The sequence below is a fragment of the Manis javanica genome, chromosome 2 (assembly GCF_040802235.1).
Source record: "Manis javanica isolate MJ-LG chromosome 2, MJ_LKY, whole genome shotgun sequence".
NCBI classification, from domain to species: Eukaryota; Metazoa; Chordata; class Mammalia; order Pholidota; family Manidae; genus Manis; species Manis javanica.
The window spans coordinates 58411878-58436762 of record NC_133157.1 but is presented as its reverse complement, the minus strand read 5'-3'; the positions used below and the strand labels follow the sequence as shown (position 1 = coordinate 58436762).

The 24885-nt window shown below is 36.6% G+C and overlaps 1 protein-coding gene across 30 annotated transcripts in view; it reads right to left on the bottom strand.

Annotated features, from left to right (window-relative positions):
• Window positions 1-24885, bottom strand: part of PTPRD (protein tyrosine phosphatase receptor type D) — a 2165650-nt gene that overhangs the window by 283722 nt on the left and 1857043 nt on the right. For all 30 annotated transcript variants that reach the window (XM_073228519.1, XM_073228521.1, XM_073228522.1 and 27 more), the window contains 2 exons: window positions 17870-18015; window positions 14889-15030 (listed from right to left, as the gene is read on the bottom strand). In XM_073228519.1, the coding sequence (XP_073084620.1) occupies window positions 14889-15030; window positions 17870-18015 (288 nt within the window). The remainder of the gene's footprint in view (window positions 1-14888; window positions 15031-17869; window positions 18016-24885) is intronic.

Genomic DNA, 24885 nt, shown 5'->3' with positions numbered 1-24885 from the left:
TCCTCACATAGAAATAATTTAGGTGGTAATGGTCTAACTGGAGACTATCAGTGATGTTTATTCAAACACCAACATGAGCACAACCATGCTCAACTTTCTATGACTTTTGTCCAAAACATTTCCTTTATTTATTTTAAAGGTATATTTTAAATCCATTTTTTTCAATATGGTCCCTCATAAAAGAAATAAATATATCCCCATCTGAGAATTTATGAGATTTAGGTGAATCACAGGATGTAGAGTAAATTGATGGCTACTAATTACAACTGTCTAAAAGCATCTATGGTAAGAAGAGAGAAAGGAAAGAAGGGAAGGAGGAAGAGGGAAAGGAAGATGTGTACCTAGTGACTCCAGTAAGGGCTGGTTTATGGGGCACCCATCTTTTGATCTGAGAGGCAGCTGAGATGTTTATAATCTCAGGAGAAGGCATTGCAGTATCATTTTGGAGAAATGTCTGATGACTGCTCATCAAGCAGATGTGCAAAACTTGATGTACAGATGTCATTTATTTCTATTCCTCATTTCTTGGCTACAGTCAACCTCAGATACATCACTTAGGCAATTCCAGCTTTTAAAATTTACCTGACATATTGTTTCAGCAAATAGTTGAGTGCATGCCAAGCAGCACCCCGTGTTTGGTGCTGGGAATACAAGCATGGGTAAGTCAAATGCATCCCCTGCCCTCATGGGATAGGAATACCAATTTCATTCCTATTTGAAAGGAAATGCTAAAAACTCCAAGTTGCTTGAATTACAACAATAGAGTCATTGAAGCACTGAATAAAGAAACTTTCATAAAATAGGTATTTCCATGCCTATCGATACGCATGCATAAAAGGGTGAATTCAATTTCCCCTCTTCATCTACAAACTCTTTTGCAAAAGTTTCCATTAAAAGGCACATCTGATAGGGCAATTTAAGCACAGTACATACTCAATAGGAAATAACTAAGTAGAGAACTAAAGATGTGCCTTCTTTGGGTCTTGCAGAATTTTTTTTTCAAATACTAACTTTGAAACTGGTAGGTAGGTTGTCCCACTGAAAGCTCTTGATTTTAAATTGCCATTTCTTTTTACACCCAATTAAATTGTCAGTGTAATGAAGAATTGTCCAACTGAGTAGAATGGTGAGGATCTTCTCATTGCTGCTTTCTGCAGTCTTAATTTGCAGATGGCTTTTGCCTAAAATAAGAATTTAAAGTCACCTCCTCGACAGTAAGACCTGTGAAGTTCACCAACTGCTGTTCACGACAGACACACGAAAGAACACTTGCTCCACAAAACAGCCCTCTGGGGGGTACAGCATGGGGATGTTTTCCTATAATAATAAGATATTTGAGCTCTGAAAAAAAGAGATCACCATACCCATGTCTCTGATGAAGTTTAAATAAAGCCACATAAACAAAGGGCTCAGTATTTTCCCAATTAGCTCAGCAACTCCAGCAACTGATAATATTCAAAGGAACAAATAAAACTGACTCTAGACTGCTTATTTTCAAAGAAAATACAGTGTACAAAATCATGAATGGCATTCAAAGGTTCTTTCAATATTTTTAATGAAAAAGAACTACTTTCTTGTTTGATTATGAGACTGATAGTGAGGGATATCTAGGCAATCTCCGTCAACCAGAAGTTTGCAAGAGAAAGCCATGGGTCATAAATACTAAGTCAGCTCAGTTCCAAGTACTGGCCTTCTAACTTCCTGTGGTTGCCTCAAACATTTAGAAAGCAATCTTTTAATTAACCTTTTGGGCATATCTAAGTCTCACTTAAAGTGGGCATCATTTAATGCATTTTCTGCCTTCTCTTATATCCCATGCCACCGGTGGTCCTACAGTTCTCTCTCTACCTTGCTAGGGGGTAACTCAAGGCTGAAGGCAAACTGCCCCTCAACAACCAACCTGCAAAGGTATTTTTCACATATTCCCAATCTTACTAGGGATCCAAAATTTCAATCCCTATGACTCTCCCACATATTTTTATACTCAGTTTTACTCCTAGTGACATGGCAGCAAAGGACAGCATGAAGTAGTGAAAACAGACAGCAGGATTTGGAGTCAGAAAACATAGTGATCGAGCACATTTAATATTTATGAGATTTTGGTTAACTGACTTCTGAACTTTGGCCCCTCTGAACTTGAAGCTTCTCTAAGGTACACATGGACTCCCCCAGTCTTCTCTCTCAGGGCTAGGGATCTCTTTCAATTGCATGGAGGAAACTCTTACATACTGAAATCCACACATCCCCAAGTTGGCTTGCATGCTTGGTGATTCTTTACAGGATTTTTTTTCTTTCTTATTTTTATCTTTTTGCTTTTTCAATAATCTGCAAAACAGGAATAAGCAAACAGGTTCCGTAATGTTTGTTTATTGAGAAGAGGAATCTGACGATCTTTTAACTATTTTACAGACAAACCCTTTCAGAAAGCAGCCGGAGTCACTCCTGCCCTCCTTGTCTCTTCTCTGACACACAAGACGAAAATGCCACTCACAGAGAAGCTCAAACATTCATCCAGTGAATTTTACCAAATAATGACACCAAACCTTAGAACTATATTATATAGAAATAACAATTATAAATCTGTAGTATCTTACAGAAAATATTATTTTGCTTCAGTGATGGTGGTTATAGTTATATTCAGATGGAAAGAGAAGCAGGAACAAATAAAACTGACTCTTGACTGTTTATTTTCAAAGAAATACAGTGTACTGTATTTTTACTAAGGCCTTTTAGAATGTACATAATATTGTACTAAGGCCTTTTAGAATGAAGGAATAAAAACATTACCAGATAAAGTTCAGTTAATGATGGGAATCCTGGTGTAAAGCATGCAGCCACTGTGTTATAGGAGAGAACACTTTGTGTTCACTAAATTAAGTGCTATTGCATATTAAATAAGAAAAAAAAGCCACAATACTATTAATTTAGGGACTTGAAGTTATAAACATTGGGCAAAGTCCTTTTAAGTCTATGTTAATTAAGGGAGAGTGAGTTGAAAAGACATTCACTCCCCTGTTACACCCACATCCATGCACTGATGGGGACAACTAAACTTTTTTACAAATCAATCATATATAAATAGAATGCAGAACTTCTTTCCCTTAGTTTTATCTCAGTGGAAGAACTAGATTTTGTAAAATCTGAAGCTTATGAAATTTTAGAGGCCTATTTTATGAAAGTGAATGCAAAAACATTACTTTTGCAAATTTTAGAGAAGGGAAACACATAATCAATTAAATAAACAATAGGCCCTCCCAAGGCTTTGGAAGTATGATGCCAGTGACGGCCTTGACAATGAAACGTCCTCAGCTGAAGGGTATACTTGGCTCTGCCTCAGCTCCATACTGAAGTACTGCCTCTCCACCATTCCCATGTACGTTTTCTGGCAGCAGAAGGCAGCGATGGTTTGGTGAGGGTCTTTGACTAAGGATTCATCAGTGGAGAACACAAGAGTGGCTGCTGAGCTTGATCAATGTTGTTTGTATGCAGTTAGCCAGGCTATTTTATAATACACAATGTCAACATGTGTTTAAGTTTTCAGAGCCATATTTTAAACACAGTGATAGAGAATTAAGACTAGCCCAAATGTCAGTCCTTCTGGGCAAAACCCCAGTTGTCCTACAGAGCAGCATTTAATGTCCTTCCTGACTTTTGCAGTGGGGCTTATGGTAAATCATTACAAAAAATAACTTAAGTCAGAGTGAACTCTTCCTCCTAGCCGATGATTCATCTGTTTGTAACCTGAGATTAGGGAATTCCATCTGCTGTTGAGGCAGTGAGTGCTAACTTTATTAATGCATCGTTTCAACAAAGATTAATGGGATCCCCAATAAGTCAGCTGTAGCACTTGCTGTCAGTTTACAACAGGCTTGGCAGTACTTGTAACTTCAGATCTGTCATCATAAGATATAATGACTTGCATAAAACCCGAGTGTAAACAGAAGATTCCTTAAGAGAGAAGGCTCTAACTCTAGCTGTTAGGCCATGCAAAGTAAAATATCTAAGAATGTTCCTGTTTTGGCACATATGCTAATGACTTTTCCTCAGGGATGAAAACACCTAAACTCCCATTTTTTTTAATAAATATTTTTTCTGAAAATCAATTGTATATAATAAAGTCTTTTGTGAGGGAAGATGTTCTAAGATATTTTATTAAAATCATTTCCTATTTAGTTATGCTTTGTCATCTCCACCTAGAGCAAAAGGTAGTCATAAAAAACAGTAAGTGCAGCAATAAAAATTCCTTTTACTATTATTAGTTGTGAGAGAAACAAATGGGAATATTACTTTGAAGGTAATTACTTAAGTTTTTATTGTATCATATTTTTTTTCCCACAACGCAAGCAATGTATAATCCAAATCTTCCTACAAATGCAACATAATTTTCTCTCAGAACATTTTCCCCCGTCAGGAAAAAAAAGTGAGTTTATTTTTTCTGACACTTGAGATTTCATATGTCAAACACATCTTACATTTCCACAAACCTTACTGTTACACTGATAGAATGAATACTCAAGAAGACACTACTTCTTACACAGGTAAGCTGAATTAATGTGACCGTGCTTCTAAAAACAGACTTCATTATCCCCAATCACAGTATACATGTATAATTGCCTTATCATTATAACTTTTTAACCCAAAGTATGGTTTCTTGTTAGAGACGGTAGCTTCCTTGAAGGGGGTGGTGGTAAAACTTCTTCTGTCTTTCTTATTCCCAACAGTTAGCACAATCCCCAGCATAGGCAGAATCATAGTATTCAATGAATAAACTCATGAATGAATACAAATCACCACTCAGGAACTGTGTGCATATCCTGGATGTGGAAGTGCCATATTCTGTTATTTTTGGTTTGTTAAAATAAGATCTTAAAGGAAGTAGCTATGGAAGAAAAAATATTTGCAAACATTTTTGTTAAACTCGTTATTTGTTCACTAAATCAAGAAATATTTACTGAAAACAACATGGCAAGTACTGTGCTGCGTGCTTACTCAGGAGCAAAACAAAGTCCTGCCTTCATAAAGCTTCTAGTCTAAGCACTGAGATAACTCTGTTTAGGATAATAGAAAAGCTTATCTCCTTTTCTCCTGAGTACACGCCTCAAGCACATATGAGAGAATGACATTCAAATTTAACATACGTTGTGAAGTCTACAGTAGCCAAATGCTGGCTCACACACCTCGACCCCAGGATTATTGCATGGACAAGGTAGCCTGACGTAATGACTATAAACGTGTGTTTTCCCGGCCTCAGAAAGATGGTTCTGTCTTTGCCAGAGAATGTTATGCCATGTATATGGCAGTATACTTTAATTAAAATAATTTAGAAATAATTACTGGCAAATATAATAACAATATATGTAGTAATAATATTGGCGAGGATAATATCATCCACCATGACTCACAGTTACTGAGTGTCTGGCACTTTGCTAAAAGCTTTATGTGGACTGGCTCCTGTAACCATCCTCTCAAATTTAGGCTGTAGGTCTTCTTATTATCTTCACTTAACAGATAAAGGAGCTGAATGAAGCTTAGGAAGCTTAAGAAATGTACACATAGCCACAGAGCAAATAGTGGAGGCAGGATTTGAACTCAGATCTGTCTGTTGATAGAACCTGAACTTATAAACACACCTTCTATACCAAAGGCAGTAGCATAAATAATCTTAAAGACAAAAACAAAAAATCTTATATATTATATCTCTGAATGTTGAAATGATGTATGAGATTTCCCAGTTCCTTCTAAAATATATAATTAATGATGCTGCATTTTCATAGCCATTAAAAAACAGTCACAGGTTTTTATCGATTCTGTGACCTGGGATAGTCCAGATATTATAGAACAGAAATCATATTTTAAGTTTGACCCTAGTTTGACATAGCAGTGCAAGCAATTGTCTACTGGGTACTAATGTACAAACATTTTGAAAATGATAGAAATGTGTGTTAACACAGCATTAAGCACAAAGGTAAGAGAGGGGGGAGTGAAGAAAATAAGCTAACATTCTTGGTATTTCATATTAGGCAGCATTGTACCAATAAATGTTCTTCAGTTGCTCCAAGTAACTTGATAATACATGGATATTTTCAAGACTCTTATTTCACCTTATTTTCAAGTGAAAAAGCTGATTTTCTGTCTTTGGAACTAAGCAATGTTTTATAAGCCACCAAAAACTTCTTGTCCAGACTCGTTCACCCTTCCCTCCCATCACCATAACCACTGCATTCATTTAATGAACATGTACTGAATTATGTGCCAGGCACTGTTCTAGGTGCTGGGGATTCAGCAGTAAACAAGAGGGGTGAGCCCAACAGCTCAGCCTCTGAGGAATAATGATGAGCAAAGGGAATTAACATTTCATCATCAGTTGTTATATTTGAGTCACTGTATCAAACACTTTACACACATACATGTCACTAATTTCTAGAAACAATCCCAAAATGTAGCTAGGATCATCTTCCACTCTAAAGATGAGGAACTTCTTAACTTCTAAACTTAAGTGATGGGTCTAAATCCATACAGGTCAGAAATAGTGGACAGTTGATATGAAGTCATGTGGTTCCCTCTGTCTCACTCTCTCTCTTTATACTTTCCACTCCAACTGTCTTATTTTCTCAATCACATGCTCCACTCACACTAGTAGTGGCTCACACTACAATGGCCATTAAAATAGCACTCACTTTTGTTCATTTTATGGAAAGTGAGGTTAATTCTTGCCCAAATGGACTCTTATTTCCCCATACTTGTTTACATAACCATATCTGTATATCCCTCTTTACATGCATACAGTCATTCCGCAAACATGTGTTGGGTGCCCAGTAAATGCAAGAAGCATTCCTAGGCCAGTGAAAAATGCAATGGAGCTTATATGCAAAGGCTGGGGGTGGGGTGGTGACACACATAAAAATAAGTTTCAAGAAATAAAGAGTATAATTTACATAGAGGAAAGTACTATGAAGCAAATTAAACAGATCATAAACACACACACACACTATACAGATAGCATGTACAAAATATATGTCTGCATGTATGTGTGTGTGTGTGTGTGTCTATATATATATATACACCTTCTCAAAAGAATTCTTGGTTTAATTAAATAATACGTAAGTATTGATAATTAAAGCTAACTTTATTAAAAGTCTTCATGTTTATAAGCTAATACTTTTGTACCATATTTAATTTTCTATTTGTCTAATGAATGGTAGATTTGTATTTACCCATGGAATTAAACAAAAAGAAGTATGCATGCCAGCTTAGAAGGGTAGAAATTATCTGATAATTGTTAATATTGATTTGCTAGTCTTACTCACAATACATATTTTTATTCTTCTAAAAGGATCTTTTGTTGTTGTACTCTAAAAAATGTTAGGATCTCTTCTGAGATAAAATTTATATCTGAATATACTTATCATCAGGCATGAGAAAAAATTTAATGGGGCTGCACTTATAGCCAAAATCTCTTGAGGAAAAAAAAATCCACTGTGCAAAAATAATATGAATTTAATGCAAGGGTGAAGTTTAAATATCAAATAAAGTTTAAAGATACAAAAAAGAAGGGCATGGAAAGTTTGGAGATGTAAATTAGAACCCACGTTCGTTTGGAAGCTCACAGATAAGATAGTCTAAATTTTCCTGCTATCTTTAATAAAATACATTAAGAATAGTAGAATTTATGTTGTCTTACTTGTATTTAATCTGGCATTTATTCATAAGTCATTCTTTTTCTTAATAAGAGTTACTTGCTCTTCTAAAGAGATATACAATTAGAATTTTGATAATTAAACTCTAGATGAGGGCATTTGGTATATCTATGCCCTCAATCCCAAAAATTATGCATGTACAACTTTTAAAACTACTTCTTAATTAGTAGCCTAAAATAAAACTAAATTTTGGAAGCCAGGAAATTTGAGTCTTTAAAAATTAATATATACATATATATATGTATACAATATATACACACACATATATATTTAATATATACATATAAAGGATTACAAATTGTTTGTATATTACTTCATGTGTTTTTAGTAAACCTCCTTGCAAATTTTAACTCAATAGAGACAGTCTATTTTAACTTAGTAATGTGACTTCTGGCTTATGTAGCTTGATCTCTTCAGCCAATACAGCATGATCCAACCTCACTTTCCCTCCGACTAGTCTTTTTATGTCTACTCTATTCTGAGCTATTGTTTATACCACCTGAGATGGTTAATGTCAAGTATCAACTTGACTGCCACAAAATAGTTGGTCAAATATTATTCTGGGTGTTACTATAAGGGTGTTCTGAGATGAGACTAACCTTAAAATCAATAAGCCCAATAAAGTGGATTAACCTGCCCTCATGTCAGTGGACCTCACTCAGTCACTCACTGAAGGCCTGAACAGAACAGGAAGGATGACCCAACTCGCCTAGGGAAGGGAATTCCTCCCGCCAAACTGCCTCCAAAATGGGGCTTTGTCTTTTGGTTGCCCTAGGACTCAAACTGAAACACTGCTCCTCCTGGTCTCAAGCCTGCCAGCCTTTGCAATCCCTCTCCTCGGTCTCTCCTCGGTCTCTAGCTTTCCGACTCTCCCTAGAGATCTTGGGAGTTGTCCATCTCCCTAATATCATGAGATGACCTTGTAATAAATCATACACATACATATGTATATACATATATCTCCTACGGGGTCCATTTCTCTGGAGAACCCTGACAAATACACCATGCATACCCACCACCAAATATTGAGCAATTTCTTACCTAAGCAACCATGTTCATGAAGTTTGCCTCTCTCTAATGCTCTTTCTCACACTAGCTCTGCATGATAAAATCCTACACATTCGTCAAGCCTCAACACAGAGGTGTCCTTCCTCCCAGTGTGCATCATCAAGGTGGGATTTTTTCCCCACTCTGCACACCCACAGCACTTGAGAACTATTTTCTTTCACATCATGCTTGTGCAATGCTGGCCAGCTGGAAGAACATTGTTGTTTCAGGACAATGTCTTATAGGTCAAAAGTAAATAGAGGGCTAGAACACATTATCACAACATAATACAGCAAAGATTATTTCTAACTGGGTAAAGCTCAAAGGAAATCTTAGCTATATGACTAAGAGAAAAATCATTTCAGATTCTGTGGACCTTGGTTCTTTACATCAAGAATGAGAGATTAGGCTTGGTAAACACCAAATTCCCTCCCAGCGTGGCATTACCACTGATCTATTTACAAGTCAATCAACAGTAAACATTCAGGACTCAATACTCATTTTTAAATTATTAAAAATAATATTATAACAGGAAGCCCAAAGAATCAACTGTTCTCACTTAAATGCAATGGTTAACAAGTGTCCCCAGTCTCCTCCAAGCTCTTTTAAAACATAATCCCAGTGTGGAAAAACAAATGAAAATGATTCAAAGAAAGCAACGTGCATGACCAAGATAATGGTCCTTAAAAAACCGATCACAAGGAAACTCAGCTCACAAGCATATTTCTTTCCCAAATATTATCGGTTTTAATGTCTCTCCTTGTTAGGGCCTCCTGTGGACAGGCTCCTCTCATTGTGAACACTGATAGATACAGACGAATTATTTTTAAGTACTAAAGGTCACTATCTATCGAAAGTCAGAAGTTTCTGTTTATTTATATGGCTCTGCCCACCAGCACCTCTTTTCAGGATGGAAACGCAGTACATAGGAAGCTTTTATCAGGTGGGTATTGGTTTATTCCGAGTATTGAACTGTTTTATAAGCCTTTTCAAGTAATCTTCACTCAGCACTGTAACTGTCAGCAAGTTTGTGCTGGGCTGGCCACCCTTCCATTTGTTTCAGTCTTTCATAAAAATCCTTTTGTGTGACAGTCAAGCAGCTGTGCTTTGTTCTTTAATGGTCCTAGCCTGGATCCCCAGCCGAGACCACTTTATAACATAAACAGCAAAGTACCATTTTCACAGCGGGAACAACTGTGTTCATCTTCAAAAAGAGGCATTAATAAAATGAGACTGTAATGAACATGCTAATTCTGATCACAGGATACTGCACAATGGCAGAGAGAGTCTACTTGCCTTCCTCCTGGAGGACCGCAAAAGTTTTTTTTTTTTAACAACTGCTATAATGACTTACATTTTTTGAAACCGACATATTATGCAAACATTTCTATTTCCCAGTGAAATTCCTTTCTGTCTCATCCAACTGCTCACTGTGCATTTTACTATCTCTGTAACGGTCACCTTCAGCAAGCATATTTTTTTCCATCTTGCAAGAACTGGCTTGCGGAAATGGGCATGTCAGTGAATCATGAAAGCTAGTGAGAAGTGATCTGAACGATGACCGATCCAAAGCCTTCCCTGTGCAGAGGAGGTAACAGAAACCAAACAAAAACAGGGAAGTTTAACACATTTGCTCAACGTGCCACGGCTGTTTTGAGTTGGACTCCCAGTAACCTGAGACCTAGACTTGGGGACTTTCTATTTCATCTATATCTTGATGGTGATCATTCACATAAGATGATGCATTTATATGGAGCCATAAGTATCAACCATAGTATCATTTCATAAAGTCTGTCTGTAAAACTAGGTAACTTAATCATCTCATATTTGGACAGGCAAAGTGGACAGACAATAATTTTACTTTATATGTGTCCTATGAACAAGCTGGTTTCCTACAGACAGGCACAGTAGTGTTACTTATCATACCCTGCTTTGTTGTGATAGTGCCAGTGGTGGTAGGGGGCAGTGCTATTTGGGATCAGGCAAGTTTCGGGAATAATCCATTAGCACTAAAAAAATAACAGTGCACATGTTGCTTTGGATGACAATAAAATGTGTATTTTCTGATTACTAACCCAAACAAAGTCTAAAGTCAAGAAACATGACATTTAGTCAGACAATTAGAGGCAAAGTTGATAAAATTTTTTCTATAACTTTCTCTTTGACAAGGTAATTGTGTATGCAAAGGAAAGATTCTTGATGTCTTCCTACTTGCCTAAAAAAGGCAGATGCTCCTATACTCTTAAAAGAAAGAAAAGTCTATGGATGGGAGTACTTTATTTTCCTTGCCTAGTGGTGGATAACATGAGTCTGAGAGGACATTTTCATCCCCCGTTATCATTATATGAATTCATGCTATAAATTTTCCTCCTGACATCTTTGGAAGAAAATGTGGCCAGTGAACCAAAGCTTCAGAAAGAACCAATTCCATCTAGCTGATGATCCCTCTTTCTACAACACCCTCTATGGTTCCTACTCTCACCCCTCACTGAAAGCCTAATGTCTAATCCTAAATGATTAGAATTCCACACGTGGGTAAGGCTCAGGCCTTAATGACCTCTTGGTGAGATCTGAGGCCTTCGCTCAGAGTTCTGCTTAGGAAGGAAAATGTGTAAGCAGCTATGTTCAACGTCCGAAAGTGCCATAGAACTAGAGAGTTCCCACAGGCAGGGCAACCCAAAACACTGAAATATCACCCAGAGGTCAGAAGTACCACAACAACTTCCCCTTCTCTGCTACTTTTCTAGGAACGGAGGTCTACAGTGTGTAAATGGTAATTGCACAAATATCTCATTTCAGGACATGTTCAGCCTGAGCTTGAAGTTACACTTCCTTATGAAAACAGTTCTTCAGAGCTAGAGTAATTTGAAATGTGCTACAGAGGGATTGTATTCCCTGAAGTACTACTCCCTTGAACATACGTGGGTGGTCAGAGTATTATATCAACATCTTCTGCGTTAGCCACACAGGTCAGATGTTTAAATCTCCAATTAATTAGGTTCTCTAGTAGCCTGTGTGAAATAAATTAGTGATCTCCATCCAGCCAACTTAGACAAAACCCATCATGACAGTCGGCACATTTTTGGCATTGTCAGCAAAGTGGGGAAAAACTAAATGACCCATGTGGACAAGAAGGGCGTCTGATGGGGGCCACTGGATGAACAATGTAAAGCAGTTTCCAGCCACTGCAGAGCAGAGAGCTTGAATATTTGCCAATGTGATTTGCAAGAGAAAGCAAACTTAAAATGGACTTAAAGCTCATCAATGTAGTATGAAACTTTTCGCATTCATTTAGTTAACTGTTGGCAATGTTCATATTCTACGTAAGCAATTTTACCACTGGAATATTTTTTAAACACCATTATTAATAGAATTATCAATAATTATTTAGAAATTTTTAACAAAGAGGTAACCATAAGAAACACAGATAATTCCCAACCCCATTTATTTCATTCTACAAGGATATGTGCAAATGTTCTATGTTGAAGTTATGTTTAGACTACTTTTCCATTATCCAAAATACCTTTGGGTTTTCTCATGAAACTTTTCCAAAATTGCTAAACATAGTCTTTAAAAAAATAAGAAGTTTTAGCTACTTTACTAGAGTCATAAATTTTCATACAGATGTGCTTACATATGACAGATACGCACATAGAAAACCAAGATCACATAAAAATATTCAAATGTATTTGTTTTATGTGGGAGTTACTCCAATAAAAGCAGATGAGATGGGGGGACCCTACATAGCTGGGAGGCAGGAAAATGTAAGTCCATGTGAATGTCTAAATAAAGTGATATTTACCACAATTTTTTCTTAATGTCTTCATCAAATGCATAAAAACCAAATCAAACCAGACGACTATCATTGTTTCCTTTTAAGGGGCTCATTCAAGGGGCTTATAAGTTAAAAACCCCAAAAATGTTTCTGATGATTTTCACATTATTTTACCTTTGTAATTCACTTTCTACATAATAGCATTAGTTCTAAGCTAGGTATATAAATGAAGAGTAGTTTTTTTAAAGATCAACAAATGAATCTGATTTTGCTTCAGATCTGAAGAGCAGGAAAAATGATTCTAGTATTTTAAGACCTTTTATCTAAGTTAATGTACATACACATATGTACATGATTTTGGTGGTATATATCATAGTATGTATAGTCTCTAAGATTCTTTCCAATTCTAAAATCTGACTTTTGCGTCATGTCTGTTCTTTTTTTCCCTAATGACTCATTCTTGCCTGACAAGTTTTATTCTTTCATTTACCTTTTAAATATTTAAAATGCATTTCTTTTAAAACCCATTCATGCAGTTCTATTGTCTGTAGTTCACAGACCATGACTTCTCCGCTCACCAGTTCAGCTTGCTGCCCCTTGTGAGCTGGAACTGGCTTTCATGCTCTGGGATTGACACCTAGGAGTCCACCTGGGTATGGACAACCTTCTCGGGGGCTGTGGGCGTGTCTCTGTGGGGCGAGTATTTACAGGGCTGTCCACGCTCTATGAGATCCACTGTTTTTGACCAGTTTTTATGTTACTTCTGGGTTTTGAATATTACACTTTAGAAATAGTGTTAGAATTCTCACCTTTAGGTAGAACACTGATCTAGCTCTTCTTACTTCCATTTTATTTCATATCGGCATGTATGTCCTGCTGAAGAGTTAAAATTCTAGCCCTAAAGCATATAGTACTTTGAGTTATTACCTTGGGTGATATGATTATAATTTGTCTCTTCTCTGGAGAGCCTCTCTTTGTTGGCAAGAATAATCATGAATTTAATTTTTAGATACTTCATCAACATCTTTGTGTGTTTATGGGGGGGATGGAAAACTTCCTGTGTGAACTTATCTTGTCATAATGTCCAGAAATGTAGTTCAGATCTGACTTGTTTGTTTTTAAGCAGTATTCTGTAACACACATCAAAAGAGTTATATCCACCTGGCTAGTATTTCCCCTGAGACTCAGTAAGAGATTTATTTTATTTTAAACATATTTTAGGATGAATAATCTCAGTTTCTAGTATTCTTGAATTAACTAATTAGTTCTTCTACTAAATAGGTCTATTTAATATTATTATTATTATATTATTTTTATTTCTTTATTATTATCATTTTATAAAACCCACAAAGTAAATATATTCCTCAGCAGGAAAAAATGGAACAGAGGAGAAATGTTCTTAATCCATATATGCCCCTCTGTGATTAGTAAATTTTAATCTCTTCTCTCCAGTTCCATTCATCTTAAGAAAGTCTATTCTCCTAAGTCACGGAATCAAGCAAAATGAAGTTCAAAGCAAAACAAAAGAAACAAATAAATAAAAGTGTGTGAGAGAGAGACAGAGAAGGGCACAGAAAAGTTAGTCTAGACATGTCAACTGCTAGGCAAGCCAAATCAGACGATATTCTTATCTCTGCACAAAAGAGTGAGTTAGAGCGATACAACAGAGTATTATTAATCACTAGCCTTTATTCACTAGTAGTGTCATTCTAAGGAAGCCTAGAAAGTAGACATACTGTGCTGGATATTTTGCAGGCCATCTCAGGTTTTGCTCAAACTGCATAAGCCATATAGGGGAAAACACAGAAGGGGACACACCGTTTCCATTCACTTTGTGACAGCAGATGCTAATTCAAGAAATACAGAGGACTGAAATAAAAACACATCTTTTGACTTAAAGAAGGTACCTTTCTTATTCTTGATTTCTCTGCTTAAGAGGAACTGAACTTATCTTTAGGGTGAGGACACCCTTTTAATTTTGCAAATATCAATGTCAGCCTTGGTAACTTGTAAAAAGTAGTTGCTGACCTTGGTATGAAGAATTCATACACAAATAATGCTACCATGCAAAAGAGTAGCAAACCCTATTTCCTTTTAGATTCTCTACCAAAAACCAAAATGGTATCTAGCATTTGAAATTAGCACTTCTTAGAGATCTCCTTTTCTCTCTCTGATAAACATTTTTCAAGACCTATGACAGAAGTCACCTACTGTCTGTTTAAAAAATGTGACACCTGTAAACATTTTCCTTCAATTCATTTCACATTTAAGGGTCATGATAGCGGCTTTCTAATGGTCCTACAAAAGAAAACCTGGGACACAGAATTTCAACCACAACACAAGCAACAGCCTTGTGCTCGAGTACTTACCACGCAAAACTGTGAGTCTGGTGGATACACTGATTTCCCCCACATTATTTGAAGCCACACATTCATAAATGGCCTCATCCCGCGGAGTTCGTAAGGGCTGTATTCTTAGAACTGATCCAGATCCATCGTCAAACTCTATTACCTATTAGAGGAAACGACAGCTGTCACAGGTGTTGTCACAATTGCCTACCTCTCAGCTAAAATTCTCAGTGTGGTGGGAACCAGCCATTAGGCTCGGAATAAACTCTGCAGCACTTTGAGACTGACTTCTGACACAAGTGAAACAATAATGATCTAACTTCATAAACCTTCGACTGAACAAAGGGAAAGACATGAAACCACATATGCAAAACTGTAGATTTCTCTCTATTGAAAACTATTCAGTGTTCCCTGATGAAAATATTCTAGTATGTGTATCTAGGGCAATTTGACCCTATTAATTTTGCCAAAGACTCACTGCTATGATGATTAAACATCTCAAATTATTCTGTCTAACAGTACATCTACATATGTGGATCCACTCAATAATCAGACTGCAAAGAAATAGTGCATGCCACCTCAGATAGCTCTTCTGGTTTAAAGTGTCTCATCCTGAGTAGTAGAGATGAGCGAACCATGAAGAGAAACTGCATAAATCTAGTGCTTAGGCAGCCAATGAGATGGCATTCACAACCTCAGAGACTGATGGCATTCATTAATTTTGCCATAAATCATTTCAGTATTTGTTCTAGCTTAGCATTTTCTGCACTTTCAGGGCATTCTTGCTGTAAAATGGAAGCTCGCTTCACCAGGCAGAAAATTAATGTCCTAAACAGTAAGCCTGAATTCACTACCATTATGAACTGAAACAGTTTACCCCATAAAAGCAGTTATTGGAATCTTTGTCAAATATGCCGTATGTCTTTGAAAAAATCATGAGAATCCTATGGCTTAATGTAGAGAAAGGTTTAAACATCTTTATTACCAATGTAAATTGTGACTAACTTTCTTCCTGTTTTATTGAGAAATAATTGGCACACATCACTTGTAAGATTGAAGGGCTACAGCACTATGGTGATTTACATATATCATGAAATGATTATCACAACAGGTTTAGTTAACATTCATCATCTCATGTAGCTAGAATAAAAAACAAAGAAAAAAATGTTCTCGTGATGAGAACTCTGAGGATCTACTTTCTTAACAACTTTTGATCAATTGTTGCATGTCACTGTATGTCTACATTTCTGAACTATTGTCTAGATTTAGACCTACCCTCTCACAACAAAAGTATGCCATGCATTGCAAGGTAGTGTTGTGGTTTCCAGTTTGAAGACTCTATTTAGTATCTGGTATTTATTGTAAACCTGCTCTAGGCAGATGCTACATTTACTCTGGAGATAGAAGAGAGAGGAAAGTTAGTCTCACCCGCTGCTCTCCGGGGGTTTGCAAACCAGCAAAAATAAAAAAATACGTACATAATCTGACAGATATTAAAGATTCTCAACCTATGACTTAATACTATATGATGTAGTCACTTTATGGAAAAATAGTTTATTTTTCCCTGAATGTATGGTAGGATTCTCATTAGGAGTTATGTACTGAGCAGAGCTCACTCACACTTCGAAATGTTTACTATTATAATTTAATCTTTGTTACAAGATTTTGTCAAGAAGTCATCATCACTAGCAAGCATGATGTCAAGCTCACACACATATTGTTTTCTACATGATATAGAAAGTATTTCTCAAATATTATTTAATACTCTATTTATGTTTAAATCTTTGTATGTATTTGATTTTCAAACAAAAAATCTTATATTTATTGTTTGTAAACTACAGTCCAGATTTTATTGTTGCCAGAATAATTAATTAGGCCTTTTATGCATTTGCACCACTTATCACTGTGTGAGAACTGATGGAAAATGAGTAAAAACAAAATGTTCCGAATTTTATACTTGCTGTTTCTTCAACTAGGAATTGCCTTTAATTTACCAAATTGTGAGTTAGGCTATGAAGTGGATTAGACATTCAGGGAAGAGGAAGTGAGTTTTATAATTTAGGGCAGTTTGGAGGTGTTAGGACTCTTAAGAATCAAGCTATCATCTTACTGTCTTAAATTTTGGCATGGTATTATATGCTTCATCTAATTTTTCTCTGTGTAGCTTATCACCTATTTTTCTCCTCCAGAGTGATCAAATTTCTAAACCATAAAGCCCCTAAAAAGCACCTAAAATAATATCTTAACTATGGTTCATCATCTTTAATGCAGTAAGCTTTCTTAAATAAAATCAATTTCTTCTTTAAGTTTAACTACAATATCAATCTTGTTGGGTAGGTTTCTTCCAGATCAATACTTTACACTAACACATGGGAGCAAATTTCTCATCTGGTTCACACAGCTTGTAAAACACAGATGTGGGGTGCAGTCGACAACTTCATTTGCTGCCCAGTATCTAATCCCCTTTTTGCTAGTAATGGACATTTGAATTCCCTTTGAGAAGACATTGCCCTCTCATTCCAAGCCATGGGGTGGGATGGAATTGACCTCCTTCCCAGCAACAGAGGTAGATCCTGGTTAATTTAAATTAGTTAGCCTGTGCCATCCGCTGCCTGCACAGACTGGTTCACAGATGAGCATGTAACTCAGTAAGAGCCAAGGGCAAAGGACCCTTTTACTCATCCTCTAGACCCGGTTATGGGAAGAGGTGAGAGCCCATTTGCAATCATAAGATGAAGCAGTCTGAGGATGAGGCTTGCAAATGGAAGCTAGGAACACTACTTGAGCCCTGGTACAAGTAAAAGCAAAAGTCAGTCACCGAACCCCTAACCCCCAATCCCTTAAAAAAAATCCTTTTGAGTTTAGTGTGCCATCATATGCAACACAAATTTCCCCTCAGTGATTATGACACCTTGTCAGAGTAAAACAAGCGCATAACATACAAACCAAAAATACAGCAGATACATTCTTCCCCCAGAGAAACAGAACAATGGACCTAATACCTCAAATCTCTGATTGCTGACTTTCTTTCCTTTTTTGTTCCAGACAATTTTAGGTCTTGGGTCTCCCGTAGCTTGGCAAATGAACGAGGCAACTCCACCAGAGACCCCTGTCTGGTCAACAGGAGTTCGTGTAAACCTTGGAGGTGCTGAAATGAAAAGAAATAAACATCACAATTATATGGAAAATGGAAACACAGACCATTACTGCTCTTCCCACAGCCCTCAACCCCATGTGGGTCAGTAACACACACACACATGCATACGTTCATTCATACGTAAGCACATAAATGCACCAGAACGAGCAGATTAGGAAAGCACCTTTTACTTCTGGATAGTAGTTTAGAGGGGAGGGAAGTAACTTTCTGGTCAAGTTATCTGCTAGTGCTTTTATTGCTGAAATCTGTATTAACGCACAGATCCAATAACATCCGAAAAGCGACATCACACATTAATTTTTATTACCAGTATAAAAAAAAATCCAATTTGTCCTCTGTAACAAAATGAACTCATCAATCAAAGTGTGAAATTTGAGCTCTTTGCTTTGATGCTGCTGTCAGGACATGGCCAGAAAGCAGCATTGCCGCTGCTAAGCTATTAAAATTAGTGACATTTAAGAGAAACTCTAGGAAATTTTAAAGAGACAAGATATATAGCCCTGAATGAGAAAGTTGGGCAAGAAACATAAGTAGGGAGAAATGGCAAAGTGACTCCCTAACCCATATGTTGTGTGCTGCCTAACTTGAAACTCAACTCCACGAAGTGCATAAAAGATGAGTTGTGAAGACTCCAAAGTAATAGCAAAGAAAGTAATTTCTGGATAAAAAGAGGTAGACATTTGAGAGAAATCTTCTGCATCCGTGGATGTTTTGCTGCCCTTGTCTAGCCTGGATTAATACTTAGTCCATAGGCACACACCTGATCATCTGATCATCTACATTTGCCCTCTTACAGCACTAAACTATGTTTTCTACCTTTATCTTGCATCTACCTACTACTTCAGCATTTTATTAAAAATAAAAATAATAATAATAATAGGAGAAATGTGGGATCAACATATAAATCAAGTACAAAAATCAAACGAATATTCATATTTGACCTGATTGTTTATAGGTCATAATGCGTGATCAAAACCGAAAGTTTCTGTGATGAATGCCCTTGTACTGTTCACCATGTAAGAATTTATTCACTGTGCAAGAATTCGTTCACCATGTAAGAACTTGTTTGTTATGCTTCAGAAGATTGGAGACTGACGAGAATTAGGCTTGAGATGGATTAATGATTGTACATTGAGCATTGACCCCCCTATACTGAATTTTATTGTTGTTAACAACCATTTGATCAATAAATATGAGAGATGACCTCTCAGAAAAAAAAAAAAAAAAAGAGGTAGACATAAAGATTCCTAAGGATGAAAGGCTAGAAGCTGAGGTTTTAAAAATATTCTCCGCTTAAGAACCTATTTATTATCCACTTATTTTTCCAGATCTAGAAATCTAAAATATGAGAATTATACAAAACACTGAAGATTTATGCACAAGGCTATTCACCATGTCATTTACTTAGCAATGATCATAAATACACTAAACTTCATACAATAACAGAATTGATGGCAGAAAGAAAAAAAAACTATGGAGTGATGGAACATTATACAAACTTTATGAAATTTTCATAATCTGATATGAGAAATACTTATGGTCCAATGATAAGCCACAAAAATGTCATACAAAATTATGTATGAAGGGTATCAGGTAGAGAAAAATGCAACTGAAAAAAGCAATGGGACAAAATATGCTAAAACTCTAATGATGGTGCTTTGGAGAAGGTACTTTAATTATTTTTCCTACTTTACATTTCTCCTGTATCTATGATTTTTTACAATTGTTATAGTTGGAAATTGTTTAAAACTCAGAAATACTTTACTTTCCATTTTGTTTTCTATATTCTTATCCCTGTTCAGATTTTCTCTTCTTTCACTGTTTCTCAGTTATACGTCACCAAAAAATGTTTTTAAGTAATGCCCACTGACATTTATTTTGAAAACAATCTTTAGATTCTAAGAAAGAAGAAAATAAAATTCACTGCTGTTAGTTCATCATCACTATTTTCTCTGTCTTGATTTTATGTCTCCCCCGTGACACTCCTGCTGGCCTAACAGTGTGTTCCGATTCTCATCGTGGTTTTCTGGGGATCAAAGAAGCCCAATTCCTATCTCAGCTCCACCATTATATATATGTATCACCTTGGGGCGGGGGGAGGGAACAGCTTAAATTTCCTGTTTCTTAACTGAAGAAGTAGGAGACATCAAATAAATTATTTTGCAGAGACCTCTTACGGTTTTAAGGTTTTCTAGCTTAGTGTATCATTGCCATGATGAGGAAAGGAAAGGACGGGGCTGGGGGAGGGATCCGTCTTTGCAATGTGAGTGCTGGGAAATGAGTCTCCACCTAATCAGCAGACTCAACTTGATGCGAGGAAAACTGATGGGAACACTGACTGGTTCCTGTTTGTTCAGAAACACTACTTAAGAAAGTGGGCTTCAACAACCCTGCTAGGTATTACATCCTTCAGCTTCTCTCGGTAGCAGGACAAACTAGATGATTCTCAGAACTGCAGGAATTACTTAAACAGATGTGAAATTGACCAACAGTGAGAGGAATAAAGAACACTGTACATTGATGTAATTTTTGAATTATAATTTCTAGGGAACTTCCCTGGAAAAATAAAATATTTTATTGTTCTTTAAATGCTATAATGCTGTCATTTCAAGTACCTTCCTTTCAAAGTCCATAGCTTAAAAGGTGCCAATCCTGAATGAAAATCAACTTTAACAATTCAGTTTTTCATTTAAGTTCTGTTTTGAAATTTCTTACAAGATGTCTGAATGGAGTGATGGACTATCATATAAAATGACGATCTACTAAACAGAAATGAGAAAAAAAAACTAGAATGTAGGATGCCACTTTTGCTGGCTTGGATTTTTCTTTCAGGGACAGCATCCTATTTCTCATACCAGAGAATGAAGGAAATTTGGAGATTTTGACAATCTGCAGGTAGGCAATGGCCATTTGAGTAAGTGCTTCCTAAATACTGGTGAGTGGGGACACTGAAAGATCAAATTATTATTAAACACAGAAATATTATTTCTAAATGGAAGGCAGAAAAAAGAAAATGCCCAGATTCTCAGGGAAGGGATGTGACTACCATTCCAGTGTTTATGTGTGTTATTCATTTATCTTCATTTTCTGATCATACCTGTTCTCATGTGAATATTGGCAAGTATAGGAATCTGTCAGATGATGTAAATGAATGAATGAATAAATAAATAAATAATAAAAATTTTTAAGTAGGAAAAAAAAAAGAATCTGCCTAAGATGTGACCTCTGGACGCTACTCTGCTATTCTAAGGATTTTATTCTGAGGAAGATGAAGTCAAGTAATGAAATGAAGAACCTATTGAATTGTGGGAAATGTAGTGAAATAATCAGTTAGAATCTGTTTCAGATCTGGGACTGTTCCCTCAATCCTGATGATTACTACTGTAGTGTCTCAATATTCTTCAAAAAAGAATCCTGAAAAGAGCCCTTAAATTTATTCCTGGAAAACAAGAAAATGAAATTGATTACACTACATCAAATAGAAAGGCATATCAAATTGTTGTATACAGTTTTTTGTATGTGTTTAATATGAAAGACATTAGCCTTTCAGACAAAAGCATCATGATTTTCTTACAGGCTCTGATGTCAGTTTTTCTACATTGTGATTTGGACCCCAAAATTCAAACCACAGGAAAGATAAATGGCACCAAGCTACAATACAAAGTTAAGATTCTGGGCTGTACAGTGTCCATTGCATAAATAATCATCTTGGCTGGGCAAACTCTAAGACTGATGCTGTCAATGCTGGGCAGCCAGCCAAGGGAAAGATATGAGGAAGAGAGAGGACCAAACTTAGCAACTCCAAAAAATGCTCACGGAAGCACAAATCTTTATTCTCAGAGGGGTGTAACAATACAGAGCACCCACTTCCTTTTCTCTGTATCTCAGCTATTAAGAAACTGCATCTAAGGCCTTCTTTTATTATGGATACTGCCCAAATTTAAGGCATGGTCTAAAGATGGGAAAATAAAGAAGAGAATCCATGTAAAACATAAAAGAAAGATTTCTAATAAAAAGTCACCCAACAGGACAGCCTCACATCTGAAAATTGAAAACCCCCATGTGTACCTATGAGAGAAAACCATAAATATTACACTTAGCCTAAGAAAATAAAGAAATAGCAAGAGCATAAAGATTGAGAAAAAGACACTAAAACTTTACAGTTACCAGTATTTATATAGGTGTTCTTCCATTATTGTAGCCAACTGCCATTGCTCTCCACCTAAAGCTGCCAGCACTGTTCTTTGCAAAATGCATTTCTGCTCAAGCTGGTTCTGACAAGTGAGGAATATGACTTTTTATTAAACTAATGCTAGGCACTGTAGAGGTCAAATTACTGTTAGAACCAGAATGTCTGTTTTCTAAATGGAAAACAGAGAAGCTAAACATGCATATGAGTCAGTAGAGAGGCATGGCTGATATTCTAGAATGTGTCTGCCATGCTCACTTGCTGTTTTCAAAGACTGCATTCTCAGGATGTATTCACACAGTAGACAGCAGCTCTAGGAATCCAGGATTATTATTTCCTACACAGCGTCAGAGGAGCCACAGGCTGCAGATTGATTTTTCGCTTCTAAGAGGTTAGATTGTTTCTGAAAACATTACCAATGCATAGTACCTTGCATGTCATGATCGTAACATTTTGATGCCATATCAGATTTCAAGTTGCTAGGCTCCCTGAAGACAAGGTGATAATCCCAAAGAGCACTTACAGTTGTTACATTGAGGGGACAGAACCTACCAAGATCAGCCAGCTGCCTTTGACCATCCTTAACAAATTACTCTTTTGAGGACAAAATCCTCCCTTTAGTACACTACATTAAGTAGAGTTAGACATTAATGGGGGAGAACCACTGAAATCTCCTAGTAACATCCAGGGAAGAAAGGAATTTATGTGAAATTCTTAAAGGTGGAGAAGGCAATGCAGGTTTGCAGTAACTTGATTGGCCAACTGAGAATTACTTAAAACAGATCCACAGAAAGGACTACACACTGCAAAAGGGAAGAGGAGAAATGAGGTGCCACTTGTCTAATTTAATGCAAATATATAAGCAGCTTCTGCAGACATCAAGGAACTATGACAAATGGGGAACAGAACTAATAGCATATAACTAATTGGCTTTGTCTCTTTCAGCTGAATAATATTTCCTTCAGTAGAGAGCTGTGTTTTAAAGGCATATTTCTCTCAATAATGCACTTAAAATCTTGAAAGGGGAAGGTTAAAAATGCTATTAAATGATCGAAGGGAGAGGATATGGGAATAGTAAGAACATGTAGGTAGTCCTGTCCTTAGGAACCTGCTTCCTCCCTAAAAGGTGTCAGCAGAATTTATAAGAAGGTTTACAGGGAGAAAAGCTGTCGTCACAGAGTTTAGATTCCAAGCACACACACTTTATTGCTCCTACCCCAAACAGAAAGGGGCCACAGTTTGTGTGGATGATGGATTTTCAGTTACAATTTGTTTGATTTTTTTTTTGAGTAGGAGTGTAGGGAGGAAAGTGCCCCCGGAAGAGCAGAACAATGGAAGGGGCACAGGACAGAGGGAGAAGGAGGCTCCAGAGTTGATGTACAGCTGTAAGGAAGGTGAGAATTGTGGGGCAGACAACAGGCTGAACTGGCTCCTATGGTAATCGTTCCATGCAAACTGGGGCCTGTGGGAACATCTATCCTGTTGCATGGGATCTGAACAGGTCACTTCTGATGTCCATGTTTGGGACAGACTTTTGAACTCAAACATCTTTTTTTTTTTTGAGTCATCTATTGTATTTTCTTTTTAATATAACTCTCCAAACAATTCTTTAGCCTTAAAATTTGATTAAAGGAGCATTATACTTTAAAATGGGATAAAGAAAATACCTACTTTTTAGTGAATTCCATGCACTGGACTAAATGCTTTATCCATATTACATGCAGTGTTTTTCATTGTCCCTCAAGATTATATCATTACTTCTATTTTATAGAATTATAGAAAGCTTTACTATGCTATAGAGATATGGATGGAAAGGAGGAAGGAAGGATAAAAGGGATAAAGAAAGGAAGGAAGACTCACTGAGGTTAATAGTGAGTCATGGACTTTTGATCTAATTGTGAAGCCCTGATACTTCTACTGTGCAAATTAGAAAATGTAAAGTCATAAACGCACTGCACAGATAATCCAGGTGTAACTCAATTTACTGTATATTTCCAAAATCTATACTGACTGTTTTTTTCAAGTTTTATAAGTACTTCTTACTGTATTACAGCAATTATTTTTCACTGTATAGTGAGAAACTTCACCAAGAAGGCCTATGGAGTTTTTTCTTCTAATTTCTAGAAGCCAACTGAAATTAGGGATAAATTAACTGTGATGCCAGATCAAGAAACAAAACTCAATACCACATAATTCATACACAAATCACTAAGAATGTTTTTGTATTATTCAACATAACTTTCCATTTTTTCATGATGGGAAACACAATTGCCCCTGACTTCAATTTCCCCTCTTCTTTTTTTAAGGCATTTCAATGACATATTTTATACATATTAAATTGACAAAGGTACACGGATGGAAAGGGAAGGGAAAAGAAAAGGGAGAGGACAGAGGATCAACAGACACACTGAGAGGAGGAGAGGAAGGAGAGAAGGCACACATCAAGAGGAGACTTGATTTAATGAAAAGGTATATCCTGCTTGAACGTCTCATCAATGTCAGACCCTTATTTCTAACTGCTTGAAAGATCACCTAGCAGCATCGTGAAATCATTATATTGAAAATGCACCACGTCATCTGCCTTCCCAATCCTATTTCTCTTACTAGGTCCACACTTCTGTTTGTGGTACCCCCTTCTCTCAAACACCTGCCCTGCAGCTGTAACCTCTTCT